The sequence below is a fragment of the Arachis hypogaea genome, chromosome 13 (assembly GCF_003086295.3).
Source record: "Arachis hypogaea cultivar Tifrunner chromosome 13, arahy.Tifrunner.gnm2.J5K5, whole genome shotgun sequence".
NCBI lineage: Eukaryota > Viridiplantae > Streptophyta > Magnoliopsida > Fabales > Fabaceae > Arachis > Arachis hypogaea.
Window position 1 is genome coordinate 5062222 of NC_092048.1, and position 15803 is coordinate 5078024.

Consider the following 15803-nt stretch of genomic DNA (forward strand, 5'->3'; position numbering starts at 1 on the left):
GATGATAATTTATTCTTTTATAATTGATTATTCACTTAAAGACAAATGACTATTTATAAAATATTTTTTATTTTAAAATGGGAATAAACTCCCGAATTTTCGACCTCTTAATTAGTAAATTAGGTGTATAAAATATATAAATAATTGAGGCAAGATATACAAATAAAAAAAATCGGATTTTGCTATAGCACTTATTAAGTTTTTTATTTATATGTAGGTTAATTACAATTAAACTATTAAAGTTTTTCTTTAAAAAATATATGCTATAAATGCAAAATCCTATTTTCATTTTATTCTTAAAGTGACATATCAAGAATAAGATTTTCACTAATGTCACCCTAATGCATGATTCATCTAAATGTTTATCCTCTTTATTGTTAGATATGGTATAAAAATTTAGAAATTTATATCTCAACTAATTTTATGTTTTATATTCAACAATTAACAATGTGTGTATTAAACTAATATACATATACTAGGAAAAATAACTACACAAATTCAATAATTTTCCTCTTGTTATTATCATTGTTGTTATTGTTAATACTATTCCAACTGATTTGTCATGCTTATGCTTTAAACTTAAAATACTTGCATAGGTCACATTCCTAAGGCTGAGCTGTTTGGTGTTTACTTCAGCCTCACCTTTCTTCCTTTTGGCATTTTTTTTTTTTGTTGGAGGAAAATTAAAGAGTGGCAATTTATGTTAATATCTGCCTTTTCTATTAATAATAATTTAATATAATCCGTGATGAGTAATAATTTCTGGATGAGATTGCTTGCTTTATATGGTAGCTATTTTGACTTGGACTTGTGAATAAAGGGGGAAGAAAAGTTAAGATATTCTAAATTATCTATTGTTGGGTCAAGGATAAGGAAAAATACTCCAAATTAAATTTGTTTTAATACAAATCACCATCAATTAGCTGGTTAACAGTATTTGGATTGAACTCCTCATACGTATGGTCATGGGATTCTTTGTTAATTATAAAAATAAATAAATTGAATTTTGAAAGATTAGTCAACATTGAAAAACATTAAAAAAAACCAAGTAATTTGTAGACTAATTAAATTAAATCTTAATATTTTAAGTACCAAATTAATATTTTTTGCTCTAGTTTTTGTTATCATTATTATTGTTAAATAGGCATAACAAATATCTCGTTTAATTTACAGGTTGTTTCTAGTGTTTTCATTTAAATTGCTTGAAACAAATCAAGTGACATGTGCCGCTTGATCTCATAAAATGGACATTAATTATTCGAACTATTTTTTTAAGATTCGGATGAGGTTGATTGATTGAGATAACTGCCTCATTAGGCCTGACACTTGGTTTTATATATATATATATATATATATATATATATATATATATATATATATATGAAAAATAAGGTATGGTGTAAAATTCTTCTGAAAAAAAGAGGAATATCAAAAAAGAAAGATATATTCTTAACTCACTCAACCACCAAAATTAGGTGTTAAAGAAAAAAGAAAATACTAATTCCATTAGCTACACACAATTTTTCATATCCAAAACACACACCATATCATCCAAATTCTGCTTTACATAATAAGAATCATATCTAGCAAACTCAAACTTCCCAGATAATATCTTCCTAAAGATCATAACAACAATGATCTCCCTGAACAAAAGACATTAAAAGACTCATAAGCTGGGTAAATACAATCATCCAAAAAACATTAAAAGAAAATTCACAGTTCTTGACACTAGCTGTTCAAGATTGTGCTAGCAAGTTCTTTGCCGGGGTAAGAAGAGCAACAGCACTGCGATCCATGCTGCTGAATTTCTTGTAAACTGCTCTAAGCTTGCTTTCTGGAGCAGCAACATGAAAGTTTACCATTTGTTTGGCACAATTTCTACACCATTAGAAGAAAAATTAAGCTACAGTATTGTCCATATAGCAATTTGATGATGGAATTGTAATTAACTGAATTGTCAAATAAAATGTTATGTTACCTTATGTTTTCCTCAGAGTAGCCTGTGTAGTGTTCAAGAGTTTCAGTCCAAGAAGGAACCCTTTTAAGGGTACATCTTGCAGCATACACAGCAGAAGCAGCAATCACAGAAGGACTATAGGAGATAATAGTAGGATAGTGCAACATGCTAAGTTCAGCAAGGAAGAACACCATATTCTCCATCTACATTGAAACAAAAAATTCAAAACAAATACATTTAAGGGCATTTTTACAAAGTTTACAATAATTAAGCTACAAAGATATATGTATACCTCATCATCAGAGGGAGTGGAGGCCTTGATATACCGACCAAGGAACACATAGGGTGTGGGAACCGTTAGGTACCATTCAAGCTTTCCCAGGATTGTTTTCTCCATGACCAAAACTTGTTCTCTAATATAGGCATTGTCTGATATGACAACAAAGTCATTCACCTCTGGAGCCCAGATTTCTTCATATTTGCAAGCAATCAGCATTGAACTTATGCCAACCAGCTGAAGCTCCCTTCTTGGAACAACCCTCATGGACAGAAACCGATCAACAATGTTGAGGGTCAGATAGAGAGTTTCTGGCATTAGTTCAAATTTTCTATGCACTTCTATCAACCAGTCCACAAGGATTGATCTCATCTTGGCGTTTATATCAGGCTGTGAACCCATATAATCATGCACACGACCATCATCCTGTGTCATCAAAGTCACACATATACATTATTAGGTTAACAAAAATACATAGGAATGACATTTACGGAAAGCAAAAACACATGAATTTAACAGGACAAAATTAGAGGAATTAAAGACAGAGCAAAGTCATATATATGCATTAGGCAAAAAGGTGCATAGTTTTATAAAGGAATGCAATTAGGGAAAGAGCAAAAGCAAAACAAGTGGAGTACTTCAGTGAGTTTGTAGAACTTGTATATGTCATCAATGTACTCCACTGCTGCCAATTCATTGTCCATGTCAGTTGCATCAATGTTCACCACTTCCTTTGGCATATAAGTGAGTCCAGCAGCCTGAGATTAACTAATTTTTTATTTATTAGAAACCACAATGACATTGATGCAAAACAGAAGGTAGAAAAAAAGAAGAAAAAAAAAAAGTTGTTCATCACCTTGCTTCTAGCCGAGAGGACTGAACTGAAAGCCTTAGCATTTTTCCTGGTTACCCTTTCCCTTATCTTTCTTCCTTTAGCAGCTTGTGGCTTCTTCTTCTTTTCTTCCTCGGATTCATCATCTGAGCTGATGACAATGACTTCATGTTCTGTTGGTGGCTTCTTATCTGCTTCTAACTTTGTTGCAACAATGAAGTTCCTCACATCAACCCCATTAGCTGGAACCACTGCTGCTCCAATCACAAGTTCAGTGCTTGATTTCTGTACAATAAGAGACATCAATTTTTAGAACCCAACCATGAAATAACCAAATAAAAAAAAAAAAAAAACAGAGTGATAGAGAGTTAATAAGCACCTTGTTCTTCTCTGCTGCAGCTTGGTCATTAGCATAAAAGTTTCTACAAGAGAAAACAATTTGAACTTTTACTTAAAGGAAGTAGAAAACTCTGAATGTGTAGCATAAAACAGAAGCCTTATGGTGTAAAAAAGAAAACTGAAGAACAAATTGGATTATTACCTTGTGTTGCGCTTTGTCACATTTTGTTCTGCTTGCTTAGCCACAAGATTACCAATGTCTTGTAATGCACGCCTATTGTTCCTCCCTTCTGCTGCTGCCACAATAACCTTTTTCTCATTCTCACCTAATAAACACAGACAACAAAGATATTAACACATATTCATACAGTAAGAAGAAAGAGAAAGATCCACAAGAAAGAAACACCGACAAAAAAAACCCAAAGTTAACAAATTTGTAGTGAAAGGTAGCATAACAACTTTACGATTTGGGGGCATTTATTCAAACACTCAACAAGCAAAAACCCAGCCGAGAACACAGAAGGGAAAAAAATCAGATTTTGCAGCATTAAAATGAAAAACCCGGAGTTGGTGAGAGAAACAACAAATCAAGAAGCGGAAGAAAAAATCACATGATCCAAACAAGAAGAAAAAGAAGAAAAAGAAGATTAAGTGAATGAAGCGTTTTTTGCATACCACTAGGTGGTTGTTGTTGTTGTTGATCGATAGGGAGAGCCATCGAAGAAGCCATGGTATCTTGTTGATGAAAAGAAGTGGCGAAAACGCCGCCAATGGTTGAAAAGAGAGACGAAAGAAACACGTGGAGACGACCGTTGCGCCTCTCTCCTCCTTCTTCTTCTTCCACCGTCGCCACCCTCTCTCTTTACAACGTTCTTTCTTTCGTTCTTCTTCTTCTTCTAAGTGTTTGTGAAAAAGTCTGAATGAATGAGTGAGAATAAATGATAAAGGAAGTGATGCAATGCAACGTTTGGGGATTTCATTTCATGCGAATTGAACTAATTTGTAATAGGAATAGTGTTTGCATTCAACGGTCGAATTTGTTTTCCTTTCAATCGTCGCCGTTGGATTGTTTCAAGTGAATCTAACGGCTAATGTTGTGTTGTTCACTTTACTCTCTATTCAGTTGGCTTACGTGGCAATTTTATTCTGCTAGCCGAGTAGCCGTTGGGTCTTAACGCTCATCCAATACTCTGAATTTAACCGCTCCTTCCACCTTTACTTCTCTTTACTTTCTTTTTTATTTTTTGCTGAGATTATAAAAGTGGTATTTTATAAAGGAGTTTAATTTTAATCCACTCAGTAGTTAAATCACACTCGTTATTTTAATTGATTATTTATATGTCTAATATAAAAGATAATTATTTTTTTAATATTGTATTATATAATTAAATACATGTATAATCTTATTTTATACGTATTAAAATTAAATTTTTTTTAGTTTAATTATGATATTTTACATGTTATCTAATCAATTTATATGTTTAAATAATATTTAAAAATAAATTATTTTTTATAATATAGTAATATAATAGTTATATAAATTTTTTTAAATTATCAGTGTATGTAAATTAAGTTGTATTTCTTTATACAATTTTTTTATATATTTTTACAATAATTTAATTTTAATATATTATCAGTGTAAAATATTTTTATATTTATATTTAATTATGTAACGTTACTTCAATAAAAAATAATTATTTTTTTTATATCAACTACGAATGGTCATCTAAAAAAATATATGTCTAAAATATTCTACAATGCATGAAATTAAACTCTTTTTAAAATACGATTTTTCAGTTATTTACTTCTCTTTGATGTTTAATGTTGTTATTATAATATTGTAGTTAATTTTAAAATTAAATGCAATTATAGAAATTCTTATTGAATATTTCTTTCTATTTCTGGTTATCATAAATTCATAATGTATTTTTTCACTTATTTTATTTTTATATTTTATTGTATTCTACAACAAATTTATTCATTCTTGATTCGTATTTTATTAATAAATAATAATCCACAAAATTGAATTAATTTCATAATATAGTTCCTCTATATATTATAGTAAGTAATAACTGTACCTACCCTTATCTATTGTACCATTCCCTCTATTATTGTTTGTTAAATATAAAATAATTTATATAAACAATCTTGATAATAAATGTAAAAGATTTTAATTTATTCTATTTGTGATTTATAAGATTCTCAGTTAATTGTTTTAGGAAATACCCAAGTTCATATTTAATTCGTAATAAAAATTAATTATAAAAAATCAATCTTCAAATCAGGTTATTCATTTATTCTTTACATGTAAGCATTGGGATGAAAATTTGAACATTCTTAAAAAAAATTACATATTTATTAAACAAAGATAAAAACTGAATTATCTAAAAAAATAAAATAAACTGATTTGATACAAAAATTAAAAAATAAAATATTTTACCAATTTTCTTTTAGAATAATTCTCCACATACAAGCGTTTTTTTATACAAGTCTTTACAAGTCATTTATATTAACGCGCTTCAAACTGTTACTGCACGTTTTCACTGCACCTTCTTCTTCTCTTTACTGCACGTTCTTCTTCCTCTTCCTCTTCTTCTTCTTCTTTTCTTTTGTTTCTTACCTTCTCTTTCTCCTTTTTCATTTACATGTTTTCTCTCTGTTTTCTTTCTTCGTTATTCTCGATTTCCATTGTTTTTTGACATCAAGATCTGAAATCGTTTTTGAAAAAGAAGAAGCAGCAGAAGATGAGGAGGAGAAAGAGAAAGAATTCTGAATTATGCATAAGGTGTACTTCAACGAATTTTGGGTGTATTTCTTAAATCCTTTGGGTGTAGTTTTGTAATCCTTTGGGTGTATTTCTGTAATCCTTTTGGTGTATTTCTAAAATCGTTTGGGTGAATTCCTGTAACCGTTTGGGTGTATTTCTGTAATCCTTTGGGTGTATTTCTGTAATCGTTTGGGTGCATTTCTGAAGTTCCATTATCTTCAAATTTGGCAAGAAACTCGTTTTCATGGAGGAAGAAGAAGAATAATCGTTCATAATGCATGGTGAGTAGCGCGCTTTGGAAACAGGAAGTAGTTGAATAACGTGCATTTATTTAGTCTTGAATGTGGAAGTGTAATGCGTGTGTTTTGTTGAGTTGTAAGCCAAAAAGATTTGTATGTGTAGCAGACCTCTTTTTTAACTAATCAAAAAGAACATTTTTTTTTTTTTTTGTTAAGACAACCTTGTTTTGAGTCTGTGCAAGAATAAACCACACTAATATGCAATTGATGGGCCTAATTGAATATGATGACGGGTCTATAGGTCAACCCAAATCCTTTTATATAGCCCATTTTCCGTAGCCCAGATAGGCCTGTTAACTTGTTAAGTTCTATTTTATTTTTATTTTAAATTATAATCCTATTATTACTTAGACCCATTTGAAAAGTTTTAAAAGTAATTTTTTTTATCTTTTAACTTATGAAAAGTAGTAGTATTAATATTCGGTGCAATTTTCAAAATCAAATTGCGGCTTTCTAAGAAGCTATTTAGGAGCTTATAGAGAAGTTAAAAAAAATGACTTCTCTCATAATATTATTACTTTTTATCACATTTCTATAAAATAAATACTTTTAAAACTAAAAACACAAACACAAAATAACTTATTTATAAACTACTTTTAATATAATCATTTATTGTTTAAATTATTTTTTCAAAAAAAGCTTAATTAAGGGATCTTAATAGATCTAAATAGTTAAATACACAAACCCCCTCTTCCTCTCCCCAAACAAGAAATTTTTTTGTAATCTATCTCGTAGATCTGTAGTTGTCTCTTTTATAGCACATTTTTTCGTGTAAAATTCGATTTTTAGAATACTTAAAAAAAGACGAATTTACCTACTTCTTGATCAAACTAATATTAGTTTAAATTAAATTGATTAAGTGTACACTTTCACTAACTTATTAAAAAAATTCAATATGCATTTCAATAACTTAGATACTCACACAAAATAATACAATTGTATTAATATTAATAGGAAAAGTATAGGATACCAACATATTATCTGCCAACTTCTGCCAACTCTTATTTATAATTGTGTTTCATGGAAGTGTGTTCGTAGATGTGTCTAATAATTAATATATTTTAAATACATATATAAAGAGACACATCTAGAAAATATATATATAAAAACACTTCTATTAAATACAGCTATAAAAAAGACATTTTTATTAGACACATTTACGAACACACTTCCATGAAACATAATTATAAATAAGAGTTGGCAGAAGTTAGCAGATATGCTGTTGGTAACGTAGCGGAACCAATATTAATATTAATCCTCGTAATGGTTTATGAACGGGTGGCATGCATATGTAAAGGAGAAAGATTAGGTGACTTTATTTATGTATGTGTCTTGCTTTGTGGGGGAAGACACGTTTGGTTGCATGTGATAGTGGCTGTATAAGTGACTAGGTGGCTTGTATAAACACTTTTCCGACCAAACATCATGTGACCAATAATGTTGAACTCCCCAAGGAACCCATGTACTATTTTGCATGATTATCTCACTACACTACTATTAATTCTAAGAATCTCTTAACCTCTTAATATTCTAATAATGACATCTTAGCTTATATATAAGATTAAATTTTAGTTATTAGGATTTAGGTACTCAAAAGTACACATACATGGTATCAATTTTGTTAATGAAAAATGCATATGCAAAATAATTTGAAAGAATTTTTTTTCCTTTAAGTTAATTTTTCAAAGATACGCATTACATATATTAGCATTTTTTCTTTTCGATCTGTAGTTACAGACTCTCAATCCTAGAGGAAAGAAAAGCACTCGGTGCTTACAAGTTACAAGAAATTTTTTTCCATTAAATCGTAACAGGTTTAAATTGGTTCAATTTTATATTTTTTTATATGTGTATTCGAACCGAATCAAATCAAACCAATTAAAAATATATTAGTTTGATTCGGGTAATCAGATATCCAATGAAATAAGATATTTTTTTAAAAAAAGATAAATTTTTTTAAAAATTTATGTAAATATATATAATATCAATTAACAAATCAATAATATTCTAACAATAACAAAATACTCATAAATTCACAATTACAATAGAGTTATGTTAATTGTAAAAGTTATATATTATTAGAATTTATATTTTTTTATTTAATAAAATGGTGATTGGGTTTGCGGATAATTTGAGTTCCGTTCCCGCAAAATCAATATCCGAACCAATTATAGTTGGGTATCATCTGATCGGATTTAATTATATTCAGTTACTCATTAGTTTCGAAACTAATTTAATCAGCTTGAATTCGGACTTGTAATCGGATTACTCGAACTCGTGAACACCCCTAATATTTATGTATATTATACATGTTAACTAACATATTTTTAATTAAATAATTATTCATCAAAATAATTAAATTTGCAATAAATAAGTAATTAAATTTATTAATAGTAATGCAATAAAAAAATAAAAAAATATTAAATAAATATATTTATACATAATAAGTAATTGATATTTAATTTTAATATACAAGTAATTAACATGATTGAATTCAATATATGGTATAGTTTTGAATTCGAGTCTCACTCCTAATTTAAAAAAAAAATAAAGCATATGCATAACGATCCCATGTATACTAATGTAACACATAGAAAGACTAAAGGGTGGTACACTCTTAGACGTTGTGAAGCGTGAGCATCTTTCCTATCCTTTTCTAGTGAATTTGTATTTAATTTGTTGAGTTTAATCAAGAATTAATTATCTTTTAGACACTATGGATGCTACTTTGAGTTGTGTAAAATTCTGTCTATTTTAGGTAGCATTCGGCTGGATTTGATAGAATTTTCGCAGAAAAAGAGAAGAAGGCGAATGATGCTGTCAACTCTGACCTCTCTGCACTCTAACCTGAATAACTCGAGCTACAAAGGTCCAATTGACGACGTGGTTTTAGTGGCGTTGGAAAGCTAACTTCCAGAGCTTTTCAACGATACATAATAATCCATACTTCTCTTCCAAGACACACAGCCAAGGCTGCGCCTAACTTGAGATTTCTCAAGTTAGACGCAATGCACATCAACAAGCACGCACAAGGAGTAGGCCACATTTCAAGTTAGGCGCACCTAACACTCAAGTAAGGCGCAGAACATGAGCACCAGGTGCCCTTCCTCACTGCATTCCTCAAGTAAGGCGCAATCTTTGCCAAGTTAGGCTCAAGCTTTCCTTCCATCAAGTGGTCCTTACGCCGTTGCACAAGCCACGCAAGATCTTTTGTTATTCTTATTAAACTTTAATTTTTAAATTAAATAAGAAAATATATTATTTAGTTTTTGAAATTATAATTTACATTAATTAGGATTAGATATAAAATGGAAAAAGAATCAACCCTTCGGGCTCTTCTCTTCTATCTCATTCCGCAATTTATAATTTTACGAATCATAGTTTTCTCTCTGAACCATGAGCAACTAAACCTCCACTGTTAAGGTTAGGAGCTCTGTCTATTGTATGGATTGATACTATTATTTTTCTATTTTAATTCATGTACTGATTTATAATTCAAGAATTATTTTCGTTCTTTATCTTATGAATTTGGGTGGAACGAAAGTATGACCCTTGTTCTAATTGAGTTCTTGTATAACTTGGAAAAGCTCTTTACTTGAACAACATCTTGAAAACAATTTCTCCCAAATTTCTAATTATCTGGATTTAACGGGATACGTGACATATAATCCTCTTATATTTGGGTAATTAAGGTTTTTGTGGCATATGAACTAGAATTAAGCTTCACCCTCTAATTGGAATTAAGTGACCAAAGAATTGGCGGTTGATAAATTTTAGAGGAGACTAAAAAGGTCTAAGGAATTATGGTTTAGTCACATATAGTTTGCCATGAATTGAATCTTGCATGATTAAAATAGTTAGTAAGAAAAGTCAATCCGAAAGATAGATATCTCTGAAACCTTAACTGTTTCTCCATATATATTTCGTAACTTGTTTACTGCTTGCTTTCTGCTATTCTGAATTTACTGTTTGATACAATTGAACTCTCTAAACACCATTTTCTGTTAGTCTAACTAAGTGAATCACTCAATCATTGTTGCTTAGTCCATAAATTCTCGTGGAATCGACCCTCACTCACTTGAGGTATTATTTAGTACGATCCGGTGCACTTACCGATTAGTTTGTGGGTTGTAATTTCCTCATCATATTGTTAGTATAATATAATATTAAATTTTTTTTAAAAATATCAATATACTGGTTTCAATGAATTTTAACTATTAATTTTAATTATATATATTATCTATTTTTAAAAATTAAAATAAATAATTAAAAATCACTACTGAAACATTAATGAACCGAAATACTTAAAAATTATCAATAACATTAGTATGTATTATGTTGTAATGAGGTAGAAAGAAATTAAAATAAAATAAAAAGTAGAAGGGATTTATATGCAATAGTATGGTCTACCACATGATAATGCATTCAATTGATTTGAAAGCCTTAGCCTAAGAAATTAAATTAAATATAGATCAATATAAGTGGAATGACTTGGTGGGCATGTGACATGGAATCTAGCTAGCTTCTCCGTACACTTTTTTATTTTAATATGGAGAAGAGTTTGGTGTGATACCACGTTATAGAGAACATGAGTACTTTATCTGCATGTAGTGTTAGGGATACTGAAATTGGACGGAGGAATTTGGAGGTAGGAACTCAGATGGTCCGATTAGAGGGCACAACTCAAACCGTTCGATTTGTGCGGTCTTAGCTACATGTCGTGCATTCGTTGCCCCCCAGAATGGTACCTCCTTATACCAACATGCTTCCTCAACTCATTCCCTCCTAGTCACTTTTATAGTGAACCCCACCAGCAACCCTTTTTCTCTCTTTTTCTTCTTCAGCCTCTAGAACCCCTTGTTTTTCATGCAAACTTGAAGAAAAAATTCACAATGTCAAAGAAACAAAAATATAAAAATGTTGATCGTCTTGAACTTCATATTATACATTATCTCAGCCACCCTGATGATGTGAGTTTAATTTTTTAATTTTTTTTATATTTCAGATTTATTATTATTATTGTTAAAAATTTAGGAATATATATTTAAATGAAGTAAATATTGTATGTTATAGAATTATTATGATTATTGTTAGAAAGTGAATTTAGGAACATATAGGTTAAGAAATTGTGATTATCGTTAGAACTTAGGAATTTATTGTTGAAAGTATATATGTATATATATACATTTGTAGTTGATTAGTGAATTTTTTAATTAATGATAACATTTAAATTGATGTAATTTGATATATTAGTAAAAATATATGTTTAGAATTTTTTGTAATAATTTTAAAAATTATAATTAATTATTACGTTTAAGTTGTATAATTTTTGAAAATGGTTTGGGGAATTTTGAGTAAATTAGGTAGAATTTTTTGTAAAAATTTTTTGTTTGTTGTTAGATTTTTAATTGAAATAAATATGTTAGTGTAGTTGAGGGTTTAATGAAGTGAAATTTTATTAGTTAAACATACAAGAATTGGATTTATTTATTAGTTATTATTAGTAGTAAGTTAGTTTGTTGTTAGTGACTAAATAAATAAATAATTATGTAATTCAATGATCAGTTAGAAATAGAATGAGTAAAATATGTATAATAATAATATCATAAATTTTTATATTGAATAAAGCATTCAAAATAATTTATAGGGTTGTTAATTAAATTTTAGCAGTTAAGTTAATTATTCGGGACTTTAGTAAATTTGATTAAGTAAAATCATTTGTTTGAATTGGATTTAGTAAAATTATATATCATAACTTTGTGATTTCAATTATTATGTCTTGTTTAGCTAATTGTAAAAATTATTTAATAATGATAGTCAATTAATTGGTAGGTTAAGTTAGTCATACATGGTAATTACCATTAACAAAAAATTTAGCATGAATTTAATAAATTAGTTGCCCTAGTTAGATAATTATTATCTTTTAGTAGTAAATTAGTAATTGTTAATAATTTGACTAATAATCTGATATGTTTTTGTAGAGTTTACGGTATTTGACATGTGATCACCCACTCCCTCTGGATTGGTATGATGATAGAGTTGAGGAGCATTTACGGTTTATCGGTTTCTTGCATGTTTCCCAAATTAGAGTAGTTCAATGTCAGAAAGCACTGGTAAATGCTCTAGTCGAAAGGTGGCATCCAGACACACATACCTTTCACCTTTCTGTTGGTGAATGTACTGTGACATTGGAAGATGTTGCTGTTATTTTTGGTCTTCCAACAGACGATCTTCCAGTCACAGGGATGACTATGAGTAGTTTTAAAGCCTTAGAGGCGGAGTGTTTGCAGTAATTTAGGGTTGCACCGATTACAGTTGGTTGACGAAACCAGCATGCAGAGGTACATGTGGAGCGCTACGGTGCCATTAGTGTCTTTTGAAATCATTGAGTGGCATGCAACCGATAGGTTTAGGCGACAGTTTGGTTTCGTTCAGGGAGTTCCTCATCAAGAACGGAATCTAGACAAGGCACACGGAATGGTCCTGAATGGTCCTAAGAATTTTGACTGGGTCACGGCCACGACTCATTCATTTTGGGTGATACAGTGGACGAACAGGTATAATTACGTTCTTACTGAGCTTTCCGTGCCTCCACAGCATCCCTTGGATATTTACATGTACTGGTACCGTGCAAGACATGTCAACCACTTGAACTTGTCGGATCGTGTGGGTCAAGAGAATGATGAGGGTAATCAAGTTATGGATGTTGATAATGAAGAACATGAGCCACAGTCACCGCCATCTCCACCTCCACCTACATAAGAACAATCGCAATCCTCAAACCCATATGTACCTCAAACACAATTTACCATATCATATCCAATACATCAGCAGTATTGGGATACTCCACAACTTGACTCAGGAGATGGAGCATCTTTTAGCCAGTTACTTGAGTTCATGGTTGCAGAAACAAGCCAATCACAGTACGGCCATCAGCCCGATATCATGGCTGGTAGGTATTCCTTGGATGCGATGCATCCATACCACACTTCCTCGGTTACTTTTGGAGGGTTGGTATCTGGTGACTTTAGTAGGAGTGATGGTGGTAGAGGAATTCTTAATAGTCAAAATCCTCGTCGTGTTTCAATGGGTCTAATTGAAGAAAATGCTAGGACAGCTGAGCTAGAGACGGATGAGTATCTAGTTGATACCCCAGATGACGAGGATGACGAGGAGGATGAAGATGAAGACATGGACGAAGATGAAGAATCTCGTAATGATGCTTCTGGTGATGATGATGGTGCAGGTCCTATTATTGCTTTATTCTTTAGCCAATTGATTATATTATATTCCTTGGACTATTCGAATTCAACAGACACCTCAATGAACGATATTTGACAGCAACTTTTAATGTACATTGAAAACATCTCTTGCATGTTCGCTTCATCAGTTACATATTTCATCTGAAATTGAATGAATCTACCAAATACCGGTATGGGATACCTGTATAAAATACATGATATTCTCCTAGACAACCCAGATTCTATCTTCTCACAAATCTCACCTTTTAATTCCTCGAATGAGATTGTGAATGGAATAACAATATCTAACGAATTTTCACAAATAAATTTCACTCCTTCAACTATTTCTAACAAAATCTGACCGAAATAATATACTTTGAGTAAGACTCTATCATCCATTTTTCTCACTCACATGAATAAACTTCACACTCAAATTATTTTCCTTCGTTCGAAAGAACAGAGAAAGATAGATGGAGGTGCTGAGGGAAGAAGACGATGAATTGAAGAACTGCTCTAATAAGTCCAATACGAGCTACCCACACTTATATAATATTAAAAAATATATTATATTCAACTCGAACCCAGCGATTACCGTTAACGTATTCAAAAAAATATTTATTAATCAAATTCGGACGGTCCGATTTGATTTCAGAAAAAAAAAACTAATTAGACGGTCTGATTAGTCACTCCTGAAATTCAAATTTTCCCTCCCTCACAACTCAGACCATGCGATTGGTTATCCAACCTTTTTTTTGCACAAAACTCAGATGGTCCGAATTCTTCCACTAGGTTTCAGCAAAAGCTGTCCCACATCTATATATAGCACCTCCATATTCCATTCAATGCATAACACACATATAGTTGGGATATCTAAAATAATGAGCCTTCTCCCTATCTATTGATCCATTGATAATTATATATGTAATATTATGGATAGGTCTAAATCAAGCACAATAATTTTGTGTGTATTAAATATGTTATATTTATATAAATTATTAAATTTTATTAAATAAAAATTAAAAATTAATATAAAAAAGGATAATAATAAATTTTAATAAATATAAAAATCTTAGTATATAAATAAATATTTTTTAATATATAATATTTTAAATAATAATATAATTTTTTATTTTTAAATAAATAAATATGAAATACATAAATATAAAAATATAAGTATTTTTTATTCATTTTGATTAATTATTATGAAAAAAATTATAATATTATACTAATCATTTCTAAGAACACTAACAATATGCATAGGTCGATCCCGCAACAGTTACAATAAGCAAACAATTATGATATGTATATATAAAAAATTAATTATTATTTTATAATAAATTAAATAATATATATTATATTTAAATATATAAACTGAGCTTTAATTATATAGTATTTTTGATATGCAAATAACAACATATTATTTCATATATTTACAACTAAGAATGCTTTGAGAACATATTATCACGGTAAATTTTTAAATTGTTGTTTTCAATGATATTTCTATGGAGTTTAAACAAATTTTAAAGTATTTGTTATTGTTCTGGAAAATTTTGAAAAGTTTTGGAATATTTAAAAAAAAATCTTAAAAATTTATATCATTGACAAAAATAATTCGTAAAGGACTTAGTTCGATTTTGTTTGTAATTCATTTCATCCTTAACTTCTCCTTGGTCCTAGCCGATCATATTGGCACTTTAATTTATTTTCTCATTCATAATTCCTTGATAGTTTTTGTTGTATGTGTCAGGCTCAAATATTAATTACATTGTTTAGTAAAAATTAATTAGTTATCTAATCATGGGAGCATAATATATAAAATTGAACTTAGCTAGCAATAAAAGTGTATTATTATTAGGGTAATTTATATAAGTAAAACAAATAAATATTTAGTTATAACTCAAATGGCATAATCTCTCCATACTTAATTAAGAGGTCGTGGGTTCACGTGTATGCTAAAATTAGCAAGATTTTGAAAACCGGATCGGTCATCGAACCGTTCTAGTCACTGGTTCACTGGTTTACTGGTCCAACCGGTCCAACCAATGATTCAACCGGAAAAACCGTTTTAGAATAAAATAATAAATAAATTAT

The 15803-nt window shown here is 29.9% G+C and overlaps 1 protein-coding gene across 1 annotated transcript; it reads right to left on the minus strand.

Annotated features, from left to right (window-relative positions):
• Positions 1–1478: 1478 nt before the first annotated feature.
• Positions 1479–4388, minus strand: LOC112736677 (G2/mitotic-specific cyclin S13-7). Its single transcript, XM_025786233.3, has 8 exons — positions 4081–4388; positions 3608–3731; positions 3446–3488; positions 3091–3351; positions 2873–2992; positions 2250–2660; positions 1979–2160; positions 1479–1878 (listed from the first exon to the last, which is right to left on the minus strand). The coding sequence occupies exons 1-8, from the start codon at positions 4133–4135 to the stop codon at positions 1737–1739; spliced, it is 1338 nt and encodes a 445-aa protein (XP_025642018.1). The 5' UTR covers positions 4136–4388; the 3' UTR covers positions 1479–1736.
• Between the last annotated feature and the right edge of the window lie 11415 nt (positions 4389–15803).

Coding starts and splice junctions, on each gene's coding strand:
- LOC112736677 (XM_025786233.3), bottom strand. CDS start 4,135: ATGGCTTCTTCGATGGCTCTCCCTATCGATCAACAACAACAACAACCA. Junction 3,732..4,080: donor ACAACAACAACCACCTAGTG/GTATGCAAAAAA, acceptor TGTGTTTATTAG/GTGAGAATGAGAAAAAGGTT. Junction 3,489..3,607: donor GTGACAAAGCGCAACACAAG/GTAATAATCCAA, acceptor TTTCTCTTGTAG/AAACTTTTATGCTAATGACC.